Genomic DNA, 22644 nt, shown 5'->3' on the forward strand with positions numbered 1-22644 from the left:
AAAATGTTGATGCAGCTGCATAGCTCTCATCAATATCTATCAGCATATGAAGTTTGATAAAAATATCTTGGATAGTTTCTTTGAAACTGAGCTTTGAACAGACCTATACGCAAAGTGTGACGGAAGGACAGACGGAAGGACAGAAGGACGAAAGACGGACATGACAAATACTATATGCCCCGGGCATATTCATGGCGGGGCATAAAATATTGGAATTTCTGTATATCACTTTTCTTTTATTTTTCCTTTAAAATTGCCTCTATTTTCGTAACACAGTGTCAAAGGCTGTGACGTAATTGTTGAGAGTTTGAAACGTCATAATTTAGTGATTGTGAGATTGTAAAAATGGAATTCAACAACATATTTGGAGCAACTTGGAAGTTTTAGTCTCTTTCTGATTGATTTATTTTCTTTCTTTACGTTATAAAAGGCCAGAGAATCTTTTTCACAACACTCTTTGTGAAAGGAAGGAAAATCTAATGCCGCACTTCTGATATTCTTTCACACTGTGACAAAATATCATATTGATATTCTTTGAGTTTCACACTGTGACAAAATATCACTTTTATTTAAGAAATAAATTACAGTACATATGTATTTCACTGTTGAAAATGATATAACTGACACACACAAGCACAATTGTGTTTACTTTTTACGAATAATTAATTTCAGGACCATTCAGGAGAGACCAAAAGAAAAGTGTGCAAAGGTATCTGAACGCTCACTTATTTTTAGGATGATTAGAATCGTTCAGTGGAATGTCTCCATTATCTTCCTTGGTGATTAAATCTTCTCTATCATCCAGACAACTTGTATTATAGTAAGTATAAAAACAGGACATGACCATAAACATTATGGTACCCAAAGCCATCAGAGCAGCAAAGAACATAAACTCAGCCACCTGTAAAAAATCACAGCTGATATAGTGGAAAAAATAGTCGAAATAACACTTATTTGAAAAAAGAAATTCTCAGCTTTACATACAAGTTAATAAAAGTTATCAATCATAACAGATCTCATCTTGATATGTTATCTATGAAAAATAGGTAATCAAAGATTACAAAGTTCACCTCAATGATTGTTATCTATAACACCCCTACTAATGTTATTGTGATTTAAATTCAAGGCATGTGGTGTAGGTTGACCCATTTAAAGGTTATAGGGTAGAACCGGTTTTATGAATAAAATTGGCAGTAAAAAGGAAATTACTATAATCTGTTTCTTTTAGAAACTTTCTGATAGATTTTCAAGATTTTAAACAGAAATGGGTGGGATATAAAAAAAAAGCATCATCTACTTAATTAATCTTCGCTTTTGTGGTAATTTACGGCGAAAATTGGAGTTAAGTACATGTAGTAGTGTTAATTTTTTCCAAAATCGCCCGATACGCTGGTAGAAAAAAATGTATATGACATCTGTTTACTATGGAAAGCCGTAGGGTACCCCACATTATTATTTTTCCTATATACATGTAATTATACACTGTACCAAAAATAATTATCTCTTCCAAAAATAATTTTTTTTTTTTTTTTTTTTTTTTTTTTTTTTTTTTTTTTTACAACATTATTATTTTTCCTGCAACAATTATAATCTTGTCTGTCAAACGTGTACACATTATTTTTATTTTGTCCTAAAATAATAATTATTCACACTTCACAATTATAATCTTGCCAGTCAATGTGGACACATTATAATGTTCTACACACATTATTTTTATTTCGCCTAAAAATTATAATAATTATTCTTACTTAACAAATTATAATCTTGTCTGTCCATAGTTTACCTTTTATGGCTTTTGTTATTAATGCGCACAGAGGATCTTACCACCAACAATTGACCAATCATTGAATGAATAGCAACGTTAACTTGACACTATGTGTTTACATTTTACTTCGAACATGTGGTTCAACTCAATCTACGATGGATTTCAAAAATAAATAAATAGATAAATAAATAAAATAAATAAATATATAAAAAATGTTTATATGAAAAAAATACAAAGAGTAGAAACTAAGAAAGATGCCACGGGCATTTGTAATTTGTTGTTTACTAGAAAATGCGTATAAAAAAATGTAGTCCATGCCAAGTTCAGAACACTAGCGCTTCAAGGTAAGGAAGACGAGCAGCATCCCTTAGGCATTTACACAGTAAAATGGACAATAAAGTTTTTTTTATATCACAATACCCGTGATCTTCTGTACTTTTTGGTCAGGGAACCAATCTGACAATTGTATTCACCGATAGTACAACAAAGGAATGCAGATGAAAATCGCCTTACAGTATGACTTTGAGAAACCTAGAATTCCCAGTTTATTTAACATGTTACAAATGAATTATTTGTAATTGTGAGTATGGAAATAATAGAATAAAAATGGACAGCATGGAAATGCATGGAAGAAATGTTCTATGTGACTTTCCTTACATTGCTTTTTTTTTTTCAAGCGTAAAATTCCTGCAGTATCCGTAGTATCCCACAATGCAATTCAACTGATTCAGATTAAGATATATTGGTTCCCCATTTGCTTATCTAACGCCAAAAAGTATAGTTCCAGTTCCCATACAAGCATATTTGTCCAAAAAGAAATTTTAATACATAAGTGCAGAAAATAATGTCAGGAAGAATACTTTTTGACGTTTGAATGAATTCAAGAGTGATTGAAGTGCATTTCTACAGATATTATTCAGTAGCGAAAAATAAAACGCAAGATAACTTTTCTGTTTACCATGTCTCCACGTGCTAGTCACTTCCTAGCCACATTTCCGTGAATAATTTACCTTATCTCGTTGTAGTCTCGCTAGATCTCGCCATAGCTACTGTGAGAGCTACTGGGAACTCCTCGGGTTTTATGATTTGCAAAACACCGGAAAGTAAAATGTTCTGAACACATTAGTAGGGGTGTATAAGTAAGGCAAATCTCACATCAATTTTTTTTTTCAAGTAAGTGTGCATCCAAAAATCAATATCCATGCAAGTTTGGTTTCAGTATGACATAGCGTTACTTGAGGATGCACCTGCTCCAGAAATCCAGAAAATGTATTTCAGATCGAGCATCTGGAGCAAGCCTGCTAATAAACATCTCTAGATGCATCATCCATGAAAGTACATGCATGATCTAGGTCGGGCTTATAGTTTCTTGGGAATGGATCTGCTCTAAAATCGTCAACTTGGTCACTCATCCAGAAGTGTAGGTACGATCCAGCATCCGAAGAAGGGTTAATACTGTCCATCCTTGTAAGTTTGGTCCAGGTAGGGCTTATAGTCACTTATCTGAGAATGTAGGTCGGATCCAGCATTTGAAACAGGTCTGGTAGTGTGCAATTCTTGATACATCATCCTTGTAGGTTTGGCCCAGGTAGGGATAAAGGTTACTTGGGAATCGATCTGCTCCAAAACATTTAACTTAGTCACTCATCCTGAACATGTAGGTAATATCCAGTGTTTGAAGCAAGTCTGGTAGTGTCCATCTCTAGACGCATCATCCAAGTTTGGTCCAGGAAGGTCTTATAGTTACTTGGTAATGGACAAGCTCCAAATACTTTAAACTGTTCACTTCTCTGGATATTGTAGGTCAGATCCAGCATCCGAAGCAAGTTTTTTTGGTCCATCCCTACATGCTTCATCCCTGCAAGTTTGGTCCAGGTAGGGCTTATAGTTAATTGGGAAAGGACCTGTTCCAAAAACTTTAACCTGATCCTTCATCTGGAAAGTGTTGTTGAGATTCAGCATCCGAAACAAATCTGGTAATGTTTATGTAAATGAAATGGTAGTAAGACGTAGCATACAGAGTACAACAGAAGGTATGCATCTGTAGTCGAATCAGTGATGCACATCTGGTCTAGGTAGGGTGAAATATGAAGATAACGAACAGTATTCAATCTCGAAAGTCCAATGAAACGATACAAATTTGGAGCAGAGCAAACACGGACCTCAAAATTTAGAGGTGGGATCAGGTGCCATACAGGAGTGAGCATCCCCTGCTGACCGGTCACTTATTTTTACTTAGGAAATTTGCTCTATAAACCTAGTCAATCATCCAGATAATATAGTTCAGATGCATCATCCAACATAAATCTGATAGTTCCAAGTCAAATATAACAACCATGTATATTTTGATCAATAGATTCTGACTGTCCTTATCACTCAACGAGAAAATATAATTGTACATGTGTCGGTAGGATACAGAATCTGAAGTAAGACTGCTGATAAGTGAGTTTAGAAAGGGTGGGGCATTCAGTTTTAGAATCGCAGAGATAAAAAAATTTTGATTTGAAAATTTGGGCCCATGCCTCGGTTCTAAAAGCTCACCCCTTCTTTGTTGAAAGAATTTTTTTTTTAATCCATTGTCATAACAAGGGTCAATATCAAAAAAGAATCTTACTTGTGATGTAAAGTATTGAACTTGCACTACAATAACAACAACTAAACTTCCTATAGCTGTAGTCATCAACCAGGCTGCCTGAACCACTGACTTCATTGTAGTAGGGGCCTGAAAAAGATCAATGAATAAAAACAGTGATGCCTGAGACTTTATTGTGATATGGGCCTATTAACAGTCAGATAAACATAAAGCAGTATCATGCTTTTCTGTTTCTCTGATCTTTGTCTTCGGGAACACATGTAATACATGCTAAAATATATAAATAAAAAATTCTTTTTTGAATTTAAATTGTCAGATATGATTGATAGATTGCATGTTGTTTTACATCTCATTTGAGAATTTATCGCTCATATAGAGAGGTCACCATATAATGGTGAAGAAGTTAAGACCTACACTCAGGGCTATTGAGAAGTAAGGATTCTTCATTTTGCTAACGCCTACCGTGACTTAGTTTTAAAGGTCTCATCTGAAAGACCCGCGACTTTCACTTCAAGTGCCGGGCGCTTGACAAAGGAACAGTCACTATCTATTTCCGTCTTCGATTTGGCGTGGCGCGTCAAATGGGACTCGAATCCCAGGCCTAACGATTACGAAGCGAATGCCATATAACTAGGCTTTCCTGACCATTCTTCATCAGAAATGAAAAAAAAAATTCGACAGTTTTCTTACAATTCCTTTTTTCACCACTGGATACTAACCTGAGAGTATGCAAAAGCGAGGCCTGTGATGGAAAATAGGACTTCTCCAACAGTCACCACAAAATACTGAGGAACCATCCACAGGATAGAGACACTGTTAACCTCTACACTGGTCAAGAGACGGGTCACAACCTAAAATAGACATAAAAAGATCTAACTAAAGAAATACTGAGGAACCATCCACAGAATAGAGACACTGTTAGCCTCTATACTGGACAAGACATGAGTCACAACCTAAAATAGGCATAAAAAATATTCTAAAGAATACTGAGGAACCATCCACAGGATAAAGACACTGTTAACCTCTACACTGGTCAAGAGACGGGTCACAACCTAAATTAGTGATACCAAACGTTGGACAAAATATGAGTTGATGATAGGGAAGTCCTGAACACTTTGTCAGAATTGATTAAGTGTTTAAGAAATATATTAAAGAATCGAGTTAGAAAGTTAAAAGGCAGTATGCCAAAAATTAATCTATCCTTCGATTTTCACTAAAAATGGTCGTTATAAGGATAATGTTAGCAAATAAGCTAACTTTTTTTCCTTAAATACAAATATAATAATGAACCTTACAACAAAGAAGACATTGTTACATGCCTTGCAGGCTAGAACCATAACATATTGTTCATGTAGTCTTTCTAATTCTTTTATCACCTCCGATTTGTTGAAACCGGAAGGATTCAAAGGACCAGTTTCGCATATTGCCTTTAAACTTTCTAACACGATTCTTTAATATATTTCTAAAACATTTAATCCAATCTGACAAAGTGTTTAGGTCATCCCTTTCACATTTTGCCCAACGTTTGGCAGAATTCATTTTAGCAGTGAAGTTCTGTCGCCAACTGAACTATCGGGGCTTCCTGTGTTTAGGACCTTTTAAAAATGATAATCATTGCTTTTTGGACGTCATACTCAACTACATTAACATAACCAGTAATGATGTGTGCAGCGTTATCATAGTTGAAAGAAGAGATAAGCAAGAACACTTAAGGGTATTTTGTTTTAGATGTTCAGTATCTTGGCACTGAAAGGTTTCTTCATAATTGAAAAGTTTGGAGCGACAGTTTGGGAATATCTGTAGGAAATGCGTAAAAAATCAATGAAATACTGAGGTGCCATCCACTGCCTAAAGACACTGTTAATCTCTTCACTGGACAACAATTCAATTGAAAAGTGTTAAGTTCAACACTTATAATTACCAGTATAATGTACATGTATTTTGAAACATATTACACTGACAAAAATTGCTATTTACCTTTGTTTCATTTCTGGCTATTAATAAATTATACACAGCCCCTTGTCCTATGGTGATGGAGCTGTTAAGCTTGGTCCAATTCCCTTTGGCTGAGTCCTGCCAGTATATTTTGTACCTAAAGAAATATCAGAATATCCGAGTTAAAACGTGACAAAAATACTAATAAAACAAAGTTAACTTTGGTAATCACAATCAGTTTTCATTTTCAATGATGAGTAAAAATAAAAGTTTGAAAGTATTGCATCTTTTATTACCCTGTAATACATGTACATTTAGTATATTTATCTTTAAAACATTTAAATTTTCACTTTGAAATTATGATTTTACATAAAAACATGTCAGTCCAGTAAAAATGTCAGAGAAATAATTTTATCCAGGATATACTTCATAAACACATGTAACTGTTTAAATGTTCTAGAGTTATATTTCATGTCAGAGAGATGATGTACCTAAAGAAGTTTAATTTTTTAAAAAAACTTACCTTCCAGGTGCAATTGTATGGAATGAAAGTCTTTCTTGCTCTGAAGAAGGATAGAAAACCCCCGACTGATTGGAAATATTCCCTTGATGACTTGAGTGGACTACAACTACCTGAGCACCAGGCAAAGCTCCGCCATTTAATACGCTAAACAAAAAGAAAATTACTTCTTTTTCTTACATTTCATAATAATTTATGATCTAGCAAGAAAGACAAATCTTGGAAACGACAAGATATACAAGGTTTTCATAGTAACTGGCGATAAGAGCACGAAAAGATTTAACATATTTTCTTACACTGCTATCATAAACATATGATATACAATGGTGCATTGATTATAACAAAGAATTCACTTCATTCTAGATTCACGGAGTAGGGAGGTGACTTTGAGAGTTCATATCCCACTACTGGAAAGGAAATTGGCCCTTTGAATGCATTGGAATTCCCATGGGTACCAATTGCTCCCCGTTATTGGCAGACCTATTTTTGTATTCATATGAAGCAGAATTTGTTCAAAATCTTGTACGTGAAAAGAAGAAAACACTTGCTGTGGCCTTCAACTCGACTTTTAGATATATCGACGACGTACTGTCAATTAACAATGGTTATTTCCATTCGTATGTCTATACGATATATCCCAGTGAGCTTAAAATAAAAGATACCACAGAGTCTGACACATCTGTTTCAAGTTACTGACAAACAATTTGATGAAACAATAATATCAGCAGTCTCGTGTAAAATCGGCATTTCGTAAGTTCAATGGTTGATACAATGACCTTGTCAGCAAATACAATTGATCATTAAGTCAAATGCTGACTGACGTTTTTCATACTAATTGTTAGGTCATTATTTACACACTGAATTGTCGACGGATTTTTCCGTAATTAACCGATCATGACAAGGAGCACATGGCGGGTGTGACTGGTCGGCAGGGTATGCCCACTCCTCCATGGCACATGATCCCACCTCTGATGTTTTAGAGGTGCGTGTTTGCTCTGCTCCAAAATTTGTATTGTTTAATGGACTTTTGAGCTTGAATACTGTTCGTTATCTCTATACATATCATTGCAGTAAATGCTGGCATAAAAAAAGATTCAAGGCCATACTCCGAAGTATGGGTCCAAATTTGCAGCCTTCCTCTGGGAGGTATCCCAATACAAAAAATGTAAAGCAAACAAACAAACAGTATACCTTAGCTTTGAATTCCCATCAGAGGGATGTGAATGAAAATCATCCACCTGAAAAAAAATAAGTTGACATAAATAACAAGAAGCCCATCCCTAACAAAAATTTACTGTTGTTGACTATGATATTTTTTTATTTGTTTTTAGTCGCCCGTGTAGCGCAGTGGTTAGAGAGTCTGCTCTAGAGTCGCGGAGTAAGGAGTTGATCCTTACATCGCGGGTTCGAATCCCACTGTGGGACGTGGAGACCGGTCCTTCGGATGAGACCATATAAACGGAGGTCCCGTATCGCAGTAGCCATGTACTGCCAAGAAAAAGATCCCTCACTGCTCAATGGCCCTGAGTGCCGAGTATAGGTCAAAATTTGCAGCTCTCCACCGGCAAGTTCTGGCGTCTCCATATGAGTAAAAATTCTCGCGAGGGATGTTAAACAACAAACAAACAAAAACAAACAAAAATCTTCACCTTTTTTTAATTACTATTGATTAACTACATATCTTTACTCTAGAACTTTTTTGAAGTCCGGGCCTTTATATCTCTAAATTTCAGTATCAATGAAGTAACGTTTAGAAATAATTTGTGAACATACAAGTAATACTTCATGGATTGAATGTAAGAATTTGAGAATATGAAATATAACAATTTGACAGTTACAGAAAAATACTTTTATTTACTATGGTAAAACTTTGATGCTATAGTTAACTATAATTTACTGTAGCATTTCTGTTAGGGATGGGCCACATCACTCACATGAGCACTTTGGTTATATTTTATTTACTATGGTAAAACTTTGATGCTATAGTTAACTATAATTTACTGTAGCATTTCTGTTAGGGATGGGCCACATCACTCACATGAGCACTTTGGTTATAGAAAAGCAGAAATCAGTTCAGTATTGAAGAATTTAAATATATAAGTGGTTCCATTCTACCGTGAGAGGGGCAGGGAAGGGGGTTATGATCTCAACAAACATATTTATGCCTTCGGCTCAAGTGAGCTAAAATGTCATCCTCATATGTACAGTAAAGAGAATGTTTCTGATGAACACAAAGCAAATTCATTCTTAACGAAGTAATATTTTCTTTGCGAAAAATCAACAATTTATTTTACAGAATATAATGATTTACAGATGTAAAGTAGAGAAGCAGTTTCAGTCATCACTGGGGATTTGCTACATTGCCATGATTTACTACATATATATGTACATTCATTCAGCGGAAAAAGACAAATTTTCAAAGATAATGAATCAGAATTTTGGCAATGCTGCAAACTTCTAAAGAAATTTGACAATCACAAAAAAATCTTTTTATGATATATATAAGATTTAAACTCACTATCTTTATATCAGTTGTATTGCTGTGTTTAGACCAAACAAATATCCTGGTGGCATTTAGAGGTACCAATGACATTTCACGAGAAACAGAAGGAAGACACGATTTCACGTCAACTTTATATTTACCAGCAGTTATCACCTTGTAATCACTCTTCTGAAAGAAATATTAAAATGAGGATTAAATTACTTAAGTATCTTTTAAAACTTCTTGGTTTATACATGTAGTATATTTTTTTCATTACAAAGGAATACCGGGGGTATTGAACATTTTTTGTTTATTTTATTTTATGAAGCATTTTCATTTGCCACTGACTGCCAGTATATTCTCACCTCGTAGGGAGCTATTTTATAGCTGAGTGTCCCTCCCATTTTTATATTTATATCACAATGTAAGGCATTGTAGAAGGATATCCCTGACTCTGTATCTTTTAATGGAGATTCTAAACTTGTCTACAATTTGATAAATAATTCGTCAATATCTACAATGAAATATGTGGAGATAACAAACAGTATTCGAGCTCAAAAGTCCATCAATCATTACAAAATAGGAGCAGAGCAAACACGAACCTCTAAGACACCAGAGGTGGGATCAGGTGCCATGGAGGAGTGAGCATCCCCTGTCGACCGGTCACACCCGCCGTGTGCTCCTTGTCATGATCGGGAAATAACGGAAAAATCCGTCGACAATTCAGTGTGTAAATAATGGCCTAACAATTAGTATGAAAAAAGTCAGTCAGCATTTGACTTAATGATAGATTGTATTTGCTGACAAGGTCATTGTATTGACCATAGAACTTACGAAATGATAACTTTAAACGAGACTGCTGATTGTTTGTCAATAACTTGCCTCATATTAGAAATTTTTCATACGTAGAGAATGCTCTGGCATATCGGATCAACTGAGAGATATAAACCCCGTATACAGGTGATAAGGGTATATTGCTGCATAAGTAAGGGAAGATGATGATTGAAAAGTTAAAGTCATCGCGTTTATCATAAACTTTTGTTGTTATATTACCATTAACGTCTTTTTCTAATAAAACATCCAAATATGAAACAGATGTGTCAGACTCTGTGGTATCTTTTATCTAAAGCTCACCGGGATATACCGTGTCGACATAAGAATGGAAATAATCATTGTTAAATATAAAAGAGTCATAGTGCAGGGTTAAATCTTTAGTTGATTAAGCATACAAGTTGTCACATTCTGCTTTGATCTTACATATACAGAGCACATGTCAAATTACAATTCAAATGTATACATGTTCGCTATATAAAATATAAGAAGTATTTCAGTTTATACATTAAACCAGGACTCTTGCTCATACATGTACATGTACTAATATGTGTGCATCTTTTTCTGCTTATATTTTTCAAGTTTATGACACTATATTCCCAGTATTTCCATCTCTATATACATATCTATTTCAGTTCATAAAATGAGTACAACTGACCTCTATTTTGATTTGAAGAAGCCCTGCCATAATGAAGGATATCACAGTTAGCACCATACCTGCCGACATTCTTTGTAGCGGTCTGGAAATAAACATTTAACTAATGTAAAATTGACAGTGACACACATAAGGAATTTATTGCTCTTCACAAAAACATTGTTTTTTTTATCTAGTTACAAGAGAACTGGTACAAATAGAGACAATATTTTAAACAGATACAGGTACCTTGTAAGAAAGTTACACTTTTCACAACATGGATACACTAATTTTTCAAATATTGGAATGAGGATTAAAATCAGGAATGGGTTTAATGCAGACATCTGGTCAGGCTTTAGAGTCCCAAAGACGCCCTGAAATACATGGATAGTTTAAGACAAACTTAAAGAATATGACTGCATGTGTATACCTCTCTCATACTGGGCCCTTAATGCAAAACAATGACTAAGAAATCCTGAATCTGAGCAAAATACTTTGAGCATTTTCTGCTCAAGAATTTTAAAAATGAGCTTCTTTAGAACATGACGAGTAAAATAATCCATACCAAGTCTCCATTGAGTTTTTCAGCTTGAAGCGTCCAGCGAGATCCCTGCTGACTAGAAAGCGCCCAGAAAAATGGAGCAGGAAAAAACATAAAAAGCACCTTCAGTAAAATCTGTACCTCTCTGATAAAGTCTGACTGTAAATAAAACAAACATCTTCACAGGTAATCAAAATCGATCCATGAACTAAAATATATTTATTGGCTGGGTTTTTGGGCAACATGCGTTTCTCGGACCCAAGAACAAAACTGTTTGCCAGAAGCTTTAAGTCTAAATGCAAACAGTTTAGTCCAAGGGTTCGGAAAAGTGCATGATGCCCAAGAATACTGTAAATGTTTGTCATATCCTTATTTTTTATGACATACCTTGCACTGGCTTCCATGTTTGCAATGGAAGTAAATTTCGATTAAATTTAGCATAAATTTTGTATACCCTCACTGTGGATTTAACAATTCGGTAACTATCGAATACGACGAAAACATAAAAGATAGCTGATCCCGCCTAAAATGTGACGTAAAAACGTTCATGTGCAAGAGGTAATCAACGAGTTTTCTGGAAAAAAAAAATTTCCTCACAATGTGACATATTTCACATTGAGAAGACTTAATTAGAAATTCAAAAATTTACATATAAAAGGTTTAATAAATAAAAGCTGGTTTACTGAAACTGCTGATAAAATAAGCTAGAAGATAAAGATACAAACCTCAAACTTGTTTTCTGCGTAATACAGCCAGTGTTCCTTTTTATTAGGATCACCACAATTCCTCATCTTTCCGCACAATCCATACTGAAATGAGATATGTGTTGTTAACTGACACTAACACTACTATATGACAATTTACAAACTTAACAGAAACATCAATCAATTAATTTTATATTTTGATTTGAAGGAAAACAATCCTCTAATTACTAAAACGTAAATATGACATTTTACAGATAAAGATGGAGACAAAATTGAATTCAAGCACACTGGGGAAATTTAAGAAAATGAAAAAAGTGAAGATTGCGAACAGTGATCGATCTCAAAAAATCTGCAAACAATAGAAATCTGTGAACAGAGCACAAAACACAGACCCCCAGAAATTCCAGAGGTGGAATTGGGTACCTAGGAGGAGTTAGTATCCCCTATTAACCGGTTACAACCACCTTGAGCCCTTGATCAGGTAGATGGAACATTCCGTAGTCAAATTTAGTATAAAAACAAAGGCCTTACAATTGGTATAAACCACGTCAGCCAAAATACGACCCAGTGATAGGTTATATTTGTAAACAAGGTCATTATGACGACCATAGAATTTACGAAATGCATGCTTTAAACAAGGTTGCTAAAATTCCTGTAACATGAACTTATCTGTCAGTTGCCTGCCTCGATTTAAAAATTGATCGTATTCAGAGCATGCTCTTGAGTATCGAATTTTGGAGATATAAACACCATATGCAGGTGATAGCAGAATATTATACATGAATAAGGAAAGTTGACGATGAAAAAAATGAAGTCATCTCGTTTGTCATACTATTTTGTTGTTAGTTGACCCTTATCTATCGTCAGTAAAACATCCAAGTATGAAACAGATGTGGCAGATTCTGTGGTGTCTTTTATCTCAGGTTCACTGGGAAATATCGAGTCGACATAATATATATATATATATATATATATATATATATATATATATATATATATATATATATATATATATATATATATATATATATATATATATATATATATCTCTGAATGTCGAGTTAAAGGTCACAGGAAGTGTTTTCTTCTTCTCATGTAGAAGTTTTTGAATAAATTCTGCTTCATAGGAAATATAAAAAGTAAGTTAATAAAAGAGAGCAATTAGTGCCCATCGAAATTCCAACAGTTTGTTAGAAGACATGGTTTCCGAAAACTACAAAAAATGTTGTCAATAAGGAACTCCAGCATCCTTTTACTATCAACTTCAGAGAACGTTTGCATTGAAATTTTTAACAAAGTAATTTTGTTGATGACCAATCAAAAGACACAAAAGTTTCCGAGTTCCATTTTATTGAAGAAGCAGTTGTATATAATATCAAAAAGCCTAGTTTTAAATTCATCTTGAGTGATGGTTGTATAAAGTGTAGAAAAGTCGTACGTTTTGATGTTATTGGTTTAAGAAAAATTTAGTGATTTTAAATTTTCTTGAAGTTCTTTGGCATTTTTGAGAATCCACATCTGATTTACACCACTTCTAAAACATGCTTAGCAAAGTACGCCTGAAGGTTCTCATTTACAACAGTTAATATTTTTGTAAGAAGTAAAGATAGGGTCTTGGTAGAGCATTTGCTTGACTTGGCAATGTATCTTTGTGTGTAGGGATTTTTTTATATGAAGTTTAGGAATCCAGTATAGGTAGGGTAGATCGAACTCATTTTGGTTCACTGGGATTTTAGAAGTTTTGAACACTGAAACGTGATTTTGAAGAATTTCATTCTTAGAAATTAAGTTATGAGTATATGTTGGATTTCCAGCAGTAGAATTAAAACAAAGTCCCTCTAAAATACAGTTATAATAATGAGCCTTACAAAGACGATATATTCATTTTTTATCACCTCTGATTTAGAGAAAACGGAAGGATAGATGATAAATCAAATAATAGATGAGGATAGAAGACAAATCAGAAATCAACAAAGAGTACGGAGTATATTTCTCTCAGCAGGAATGCTTTCAAATTCTTGTTCTTTTGTAAAGATTTATATTTTACAGATTCTCTTACAAACTCTCAAATCTAATTTACCAATATGCATTTTAACACTCTTTTCATTAGATTTCCTGAGGCTGGCACTTTCTTGTAGAGGCTGCTTCCAGCAATAAAGATGACTAAAGAAAAATATAAATAGTTTTAAAAAATTGTCTCTTAATAATGAATATATTTATTATATGACATCAATTCACACAATCTGCATGATTATGAATGATTTTAAATGAGAGATTAAGACAGCCCTGTGAGTAAAGATGCCTACTTTTATTTTCCATGGCATTACACAGATCGTTCTGTACTCACTTGTGGCTAAAATCATTAAAGCTGCTGGAATTCCAAAGGCTAAAGGATAACATTCATTGCCATAACACTTAACATCAGCTGTGACAAAGAAAACAATTACAAAATACAAGTGAATTAGAAATCTTGCTAAAAAACTTAAAGTGAAATTGTGAAATCTGGAATCTGGCACAAGGCATGTTAACATACATATCCATCACTTATCTTACATTTAATATTGATCATAAATTTTGAACCTAATCTGTTAACAACAAACCTCTCAATATTGGAGTCAGAACAATGGACAGCATACTTCCTAGGTTTATTGAAAAGTAGAAAGCAGAGAAAAAAGTGTATCTCTCTTTTTCCTAAAATAGTTACAAAAGCACATAAATATACATGTACCACTGAGATTACGAAAGTGTAGAATATTTAGACTTTTTTTCTTTTTTAAAATAAAAAATATTTTCTTGCGCAATGCTCATATATTTGTTCAGTTTTCCCTCAATAGATTTTAATCATCTTGGGTTATCAGAACTTTAAAACCCCTCACTACATGCTTCTAAGAACACAGTTACCTGGTCTGCCCTAAACTGATCAGCACCAAATGATGACACGTTTGGTTTAATTCCTCCAGTACCAAGACCAATGAGAATCAAGCCAATGGCTGGACCGTACCTAGTAAAGACAGGTGTGATATTACAGGTATTCTGTTATAATTAGAGATGTATATTACAATTCAGTAAACTACATACCATTCAGGAGGAGGTAGAGCAGTGAAGGCCATGATTAGGTTACCAGTGGCGTAAACAAGGGAAAGAATCAGTATAGTTCTGAAATCAAATCAGCTACATAATATCACCATTATCGGATTTGTTATAAGATACATCATGTAATACACATCATTTACCGAGCTAAATAAGTGTGTCTGAAGAAATATGAAGATAACTAAGAGTGGTCATTCTCAAAAATCCCATTAAACAAACAAATTATGAGCAGAGACAGCACAGACCTCTGAAATCTCAGAGAGGTGCCATGAAGGAGTAAGCATCCCTTGTGGACCAGTTTTACTCGCCATATGTTCTTTGTCATGATCAGGTAAATGTCAAAAAGGAGGAGATTCCGTGTGAAAATAATGGCTTAACAATTTGTATGAAAGACGTCAGTCAACTTTCGACTTAACAATAGATTGCATTTGTAGACAAAATCATTGTATTAACCATAAATGTTGAGAAATGTCGACTTTAAACGAAGTTATTGATATCCTTGTATCGTCAATTTATTTGTCAATAACCTGTCTCGTTTAAAAAAAATGTTCACACGTAAAACATGCTTTTGCTTACTAAACTGGGAATCATAAACTTCACATACAGGTGATAATTATATATTTCTACATATATAAGGAAAGTTGACGATAGAAAAGTTGAAGGCATGTTTATCATAAAGATAAGTTTTCAGTTTGCCATCAATGTCTTTCTCTAGTGAAACTTTCGAATGAAATATATGGAGATAACGAACAGTATTCAAGCTCAAAAGTCCATTATACAATACAAAATAGGAGCAGAGCAAACACGGACCTCCAAACATCAGAGGTGGGATCAGGTGCCATGGAGGAGTGAGCATCCCCTGCCGACCGGTCGCACCCGCCGTGTGCTCCTTGTCATGATCGGGAAATAACGGAAAAATCCGTCGACAATTCAGTGTGTAAATAATGGCCTAACAATTAGTATGAAAAACGTCAGTCAGCATTTGACTCAATGATAAATTGTATTTGCTGACAAGGTCATTGTATCGACCATAGAACTTACGAAAAGATGACTTTAAACGAGACAGCTGATATTCTTGTTTCATCAACTTATTTGTCAATAATTTACCTCGTTTTAGAAATTGTACATACGTAGAGCATGCTCTTGCGTATCGAATCAACTGAGAGATATATACCCCGTATGCAGGTGATGAAGGTATATTGCTGCATAAGTAAGGGAAGTTGACGATTGAAAAGTTAAAAAGTCATCACGTTTATCATAAAGCTTGGTTGTTAGATTACCATTAACGTCTTTTTCAAGTAAAATATCCAAATATGAAACATATGTGTCAGACTCTGTGGTATCTTTTATCTCAAGTTCACCAGGATATATCGTATCGACATAAGAATGAAAATAGCCATTGTTAATTGACAATACGTCGTCGATATATCTAAATGTCGAGTTGAAGGCCACAGCAAGTGTTTTCTTCTTTTCACGTACAAGATTTTGGACAAATTCTGCTTCATATGAATACAAAAAAAGGTCTGCTAATAACGGGGCGCAATTGGTACCCATAGCAATTCCAATAGATTGTTGGAAGACCTGGTCTCCAAAAACCACATAGATATTGTCAATCAGAAACTCAAGCATCTTTTTAATGTCAACTTCAGAGTACTTGTGTGTACAATCAGAATGTTTTTAAACAAAATAATTTTGCAAATGACCAATGACAAGGTAAGTATATTTACGAGTTCCATTTTTATTGAAAAAGCAGCTGTCAATGATATCAAAAAGCCTGGACTTTAATTTATCGTGGAGAATGGTTGTGTATAAAGTTGAAAAGTCGTAAGTTTTTAAGCTGTTGATTTTGGTAAAATCTTGTGATTTCAAATTTTCCAAAAGTTCCTTGGAATTTTTAAGTATCCACCTCTGATTTACACCACTTCTCGAATATATTGTTGCACAGTACTCTTGAAGTTTCTCCTTCACCACTGTTAATATCTTAGTGAGGAGTAAAGATAGAGGCTTGGTTGAACATTTACTGGAACCCGCTATGTATCTTTGTTTGTAAGGATTTTTATGAAGTTTCGGAATCCAGTATAAATATGGTAATTCGAATTCATTTTGGTTGTTTAGAATATTAAAAATATTCAAAACTGACATATGATTTTGAAGAATTTCTTCCTTAGAAAGGGAACTATGAGTATAAGTTGGATTACCACTTGTAGAATTAAATCCAAGTTCCTCTAAAATACATTTAATATAATGAGCCTTGCAAACAAAGACAATGTTGTTACCTGCTTTGTCAGCAGGGACCAGTACGTACTGAACATGTAATATCTAATTCTTTTTTCACTTCTGGATTACTGAATACAGAAGGATAGATGGTTTTCATATTGCCTCTCAATCTTTTAATGCGCGATTTTAACATACATCTGATACATTTAATCCATTCTGACAAAGTGTCAAGGTCTTCTTTTTCATGTCTGGCCCATCGCCTGGCGTAGTCCTCTACAGAATCCATAATATTTATGAAATTCTTACGCCAGTTGAAGGACCTGGGTTCCCTAAATTTAGGACCTTTTAAATTAGTGAATGAATGTGGTACAAGATATGTATGTCAAACTCTGTGATGTCTTTTATATCCAGTTCAAATGGTTATATGGAATCAAGGTAGGAATAATGTATTATACAAAGAGCAAATATATCTTACAGATAATGTTAGTATATCAACAGTATATATAAACCATATACGGTACCGATGCACCAGATGCCCATTTCGACAAATTATATGCATACTGTAAACCAACTTTTATTCATGAAATTTTTAATTGCAATTCGTCATTTTGAAATCCATCCGCGACTTTTAATTTTAATGACTGTAGATGAAATATGTGGAGACAACGAACAGTATTCGAGCTCAAAAGTCCATTAAACATAAAAAAAAATAGGAGCAGAGCAAACACGGACCTCTAAGACATCAGAGGTGGGATCAGGTGTCTCGGAGGAGGGAGCACCCTCGGCGACCGGCCACACCCGCCGTGCGCTCCCTGCCACGACCGGGAAACAAAGGAAAACCCCGCCGACAACCCAGTGTGTAAACAATGGCCGAACAATCAGTATGAAAAAAGTCAGTCAGCATCTGATCCAACGAAAGACTGCATTCGCCGACAAGGCCACTGCATCAACCACAGAACCCACGAAACGATGACCCCAAACAAGACTGCTGATATTCTTGTTTCATCAACTTGTTTGTCAATAACTTACCTCGTTTTAGAAATTATTCATACGTAGAGCATGCTCTGGCGTATCAAATCAACGAGAGATATAAACCCCGCATGCAGATGATAAGGTATATTGCTGCATAAGTAAGGGAGGTTGACGATTGAAAAGTAAAAGTCATCACGTTTATGTCATCACGTTTATCATAAAGCTCTGTTGTTAGATTACTATTAACGTCTTTTTCTAATAAAATATCCAAATGTAAAACAGATGTGTCAGACTCTGTGGTATCTTTTATCTCAAGCTCACCGGGATACATCGTGTCGACATAAGAATGGAAATAACCATTGTTAATTGACAATACGTCTTCGATATACATAAATGTAGACTGTAGATGATTGTAGATAAATTTTACATAAATGCACAATGAAATTAATGGAGGCGGCGAGAAATGTTCGCGAATAAAGAAGGTCCCTGAAGTGAAGAATATTTCCCGCAGGCAAATAAACGTTGGTTTGCAGTATATGATTACTTGTATCTTCCAATGTATCCATCAGCCAATATGGCACCAAATAGTGGAGTGAAGTAACAAAGCATGATAAAGGAGTGAAATATGGAGGTCCCCACATCCTCACTGAATCCCAGCCAGTTAGTCAGGTACAGGATCAAAACAGCTAAATAAACAGAAATAAACATATCAAATATGTCAATGATGCAGGGTTTAAAGAGGGACATAACAGCATACAATCTTTACATAATGAAATATTGTTCTTAAATATATAAATTAACGTCCTAAAACGCTTATATCTGAATACATGACAACAGAACCCAAATCTCAATTTCTTTAGAGACCCTTTTATTGACAGATCAGCTGATTACAGTCCTACTTTCTTTCTGATGTTTCAGTGACAAGGATTTGTTGAAGCGATACCTAAGCAAACACTATATGTATTTGATTTAGAATGTCAAATGATTGTTCGCCCATGTACATGTATACCTTGATTTGATATTGTCTTTATCTTACCTCCCATGCCATAATAGGAAAACCTCTCACAAAATTCATTTCCCAGAATGAAGTATACACTGTTGGGGTATTTCTGGGAGCGAGTCATTATATTCTACAATAAAAGAAAGGAAGAAACTCAGACTCTACTAAGCAGCATTTTACCATTCCTAGGAATGGAGTTATGCATTTGCTATATAAGTTTACTTGACAATTAAAATTGCAGGAAAAATTAAATAGATGCAATTCCATTTTAATTCAAATTTCATTGTTATTAAGTCTGACCTTGACACGCCCCCATGCTTTTCCACTTATCTTCCCAACTCCATGTTCCCGTACTGATTTCTCTCCCTTTATCAAAGAGGAATCTGAACCAAAGTAAATTATCATAAATAGATATTGGGACACAGTACTTGTATTCGTGACAAACTTCTACATTCTACAAGAAACATTTTGCACGGTCTCTAGCACTTGATTGCTTTATTTCGTTGCACGTCCCATTCGAGAATTTTTCGCTCATATAGAGACGTCACCTTATGCCGGTGAAGGGCTTCAAATTTATATCTATACTCAGGGTCATTGAGCAGTGAGCTTTTTTTAACATACCAAGGTCTACCGTACCACTGGATCTTGGTTATTAAATTCTCATCCGAAAGACCCGTGACTTTCAGCTCTAATGCCAAGTGCTTGGCGAAGGAACAGTCACTTCCTATGTTATGTTAACGTCTTAGGGTTGACGCTGCGCAGCGAACGAGAGTCAAACCCAGCCTCCCGATCACGAAGTGAACTACCTACTATTAGGCTACCGTGACCGTTAGGTCTCTAGGAATTAATTTAGTTGCTGATCGGTCATAGGTTTCTACTTACTGAAAAACATTTCAATTTTCACTCTATATACACTTTTTTTTTACCTTCATCATGCTTATGAAGTCATTGTTTTATTCTAATTTGGTGCCTGATATATTGCTATACATATTCTAGAATCTAGTCCATAATCACAATTTAACTAATCATCAGTATACCATTACAATAATTCTACAAAATAATAAAATCCATAATTTTATAATGCGAAATGTGTGCTCCTTTTATTATAATAAAAAAGTTTGTTTGTATTGTTTACTATTTAAGTTATAAAGAGTACTAAACAATCAGATCAATTTCACAGCTCCCATCATTTTATTTAAAACCTTCTTATATCCAAAATATATGTGAATAATAATTTCAACCTTTCATGTAATTCATTCTTTCTCACTACATATATGTACATATGTATCTCCACTTTATAACTTTTTTTTTTCTTTGTTCATTGTAATTTATTCGTTGTATGTATAATTCTAATCTCTGTAATAGAGGAAATAAAAGATGAATGAAGGTAAAAAAAACAAAAAACAATTATACTTCGGATCAATTCAACTGCACCTATCTGTAAATCATTTATACCTATCTTTTATTCTTGGTATTTATTATCTATCTTCAATTCCATCATGACTTTCTTCAAATCAATTGTACCTTTCTCTTAATGAATTTCAAGATAGGTATTAGAGGTATAATGTATAAAGCATGTTTTTAATTTACTTAGAGGTAGTTACAATTAATTTGAGGATAGAAACAATGAACTTGTCATCAAATACAATCTATCATTAAGTAGAATGTTGACTGACATTTTTCATACAAATCGTTACGGCTATTATTTTCACACTGAATTGTCTACGGACTTTTCTGATTATCTGATCATAACAAGGAGCACACGGCGGATGTGACCGGTCGATAGAAGATGCTTACTTCTCCGTGGCACCTTATCCAACTTCTGATGTTTTTAGAGGTCTGTGTTTGTTCTGCGCAGATTTGTATTCTATCAGTGGATTTTTGAGCTTGAATACTGTTCCTTATCCTCATATTTCATACAGATATTTGAATATGTTAATTTGGCGTTCCATAGTATTGATAACTTTTTCAGTGTTGTATACACCTGTACTCAGTGATGCGTGATCAGGATTGCAAGGGCGAAAAAATATGTATACCTTCATTAGCATGTAGATCTTCATCGCTGTCCGACATAACAGTCATCATAATGAGAGAGATATCTTATCATCAGGAGCAAAACATCTGAACCTGAAGTAAAAACGACAAGTTAAGAAACAGCACATCCAAGTCAACAGACGAGCCGTGATGTCAAGTACACACTAAACATGTTAAACATGCACATTTGATTTTGACAGCCTGTGGCGTAACATAATTATTAAAAATAAATACCATGTTGTAACGTTCTATATCTAAGACTATCCATGCAGTATTTAAGTCCATTTTGCAAACAAATAGAGTCAATTTGATCATTTGAACCACGTCAAACATCAACAATAAATGTAATGTTGAAAATAATCTCGTTAAAGACATTAAGTTCCGAAAATGTTGAAAATATATATTAATATATACATCTATACTTATAAATTAATCGATTTTGCAAATAAACCCTAAAACGAGTTATTTCGTTTTGCTCCTCTAAGTATACACAAAGTATGAGGTGATGTCCGTAAACTATATTTAGATTTCATTATCGTAAATTTAATTAAAAGTCTACTTTCATTTTCGATAATCAGTCCTGAAATAGCAAAAAAGAGAGTAAAGTGGTGGTTCCGGTTGGCGGATCTAAGTCACTGGCAAATTTTAATAAAACTGACTACAAGCAATCGTTTATTTATTTTATAAAAGGTCATCACTGAATTATTCAATCAAAACTTGATTTAAGTAATATAAAAGAAAAAAGTTGTGATAACCGATTAAAACGCAACGTGTGCAAATCGTTTTCGTAATTCACTGATCTTAATTTTGACGGAAATTTCTAGAAGATCATATGACATCGAGCTCGATGTTAAAAAAGAAAAAGGAGGCGATTATCACAACATGAACCAAAAAAAAATTAATGTGAATGTGGAAATAATGGTAAAACAATGGAGAACACTACAAGTTTTGAATATATTTATATATCGAAGACAATTAGAAGGTTGCGCTAATATATTTATCAGTAAAATGTGCATATTCGCCACTGAGTATAAGTTAACGGAGACTGTGAGTAAATTTGCGAGTCAGCGATTCCGATTATTTACGATCGAATGAAATAAAGGATTGACTATATGTTGACTACAAATAAAAGAATACATGTACATTTATTTGTTTGAATTCAGTACATGTACATTGATAGGGTAAATCATCAACATTTTTATATGACGAAAAGCAATCAAGCTGACAAAGCAGGTAACAACATTGTCTTTTTTGCAAGGCTAATTATTTTAATCGCATTTTAGAGGAACTGGGATTTTATTCTGCAAGTGGTAATCCAACTTATAC

The 22644-nt window shown here is 34.2% G+C and overlaps 1 protein-coding gene across 1 annotated transcript; it reads right to left on the reverse strand.

Moving 5' to 3' along the window:
• Positions 1–628: 628 nt before the first annotated feature.
• Positions 629–21632, reverse strand: LOC133173825 (solute carrier family 15 member 2-like). Its single transcript, XM_061308875.1, has 22 exons — positions 21553–21632; positions 21321–21411; positions 19585–19667; positions 19321–19414; positions 18829–18970; positions 15084–15161; positions 14907–15006; positions 14606–14696; positions 14353–14430; positions 14086–14168; positions 12027–12110; positions 11326–11460; positions 11010–11134; positions 10785–10866; positions 9661–9780; positions 9332–9484; positions 8005–8051; positions 6817–6960; positions 6336–6450; positions 5078–5209; positions 4380–4487; positions 629–901 (listed from the first exon to the last, which is right to left on the reverse strand). Exons 2-22 carry the CDS (start codon positions 21367–21369, stop codon positions 722–724), a joined length of 2223 nt encoding a protein of 740 aa, XP_061164859.1. The 5' UTR covers positions 21370–21411; positions 21553–21632; the 3' UTR covers positions 629–721.
• Between the last annotated feature and the right edge of the window lie 1012 nt (positions 21633–22644).

Source organism: Saccostrea echinata, unplaced genomic scaffold, assembly GCF_033153115.1.
Source record: "Saccostrea echinata isolate AGI-Se365-2 ecotype Australia unplaced genomic scaffold, CSIRO_AGI_Sech_v1 ptg000056l, whole genome shotgun sequence".
Classification (NCBI taxonomy): domain Eukaryota; kingdom Metazoa; phylum Mollusca; class Bivalvia; order Ostreida; family Ostreidae; genus Saccostrea; species Saccostrea echinata.

Coding starts and splice junctions, on each gene's coding strand:
- LOC133173825 (XM_061308875.1), bottom strand. CDS start 21,369: ATGATGACTGTTATGTCGGACAGCGATGAAGATCTACATGCTAATGAA. Junction 19,415..19,584: donor AAGCATGGGGGCGTGTCAAG/GTCAGACTTAAT, acceptor CTTTTATTGTAG/AATATAATGACTCGCTCCCA. Junction 12,111..14,085: donor GAGTGTTAAAATGCATATTG/GTAAATTAGATT, acceptor ATCTCATTTCAG/TATGGATTGTGCGGAAAGAT.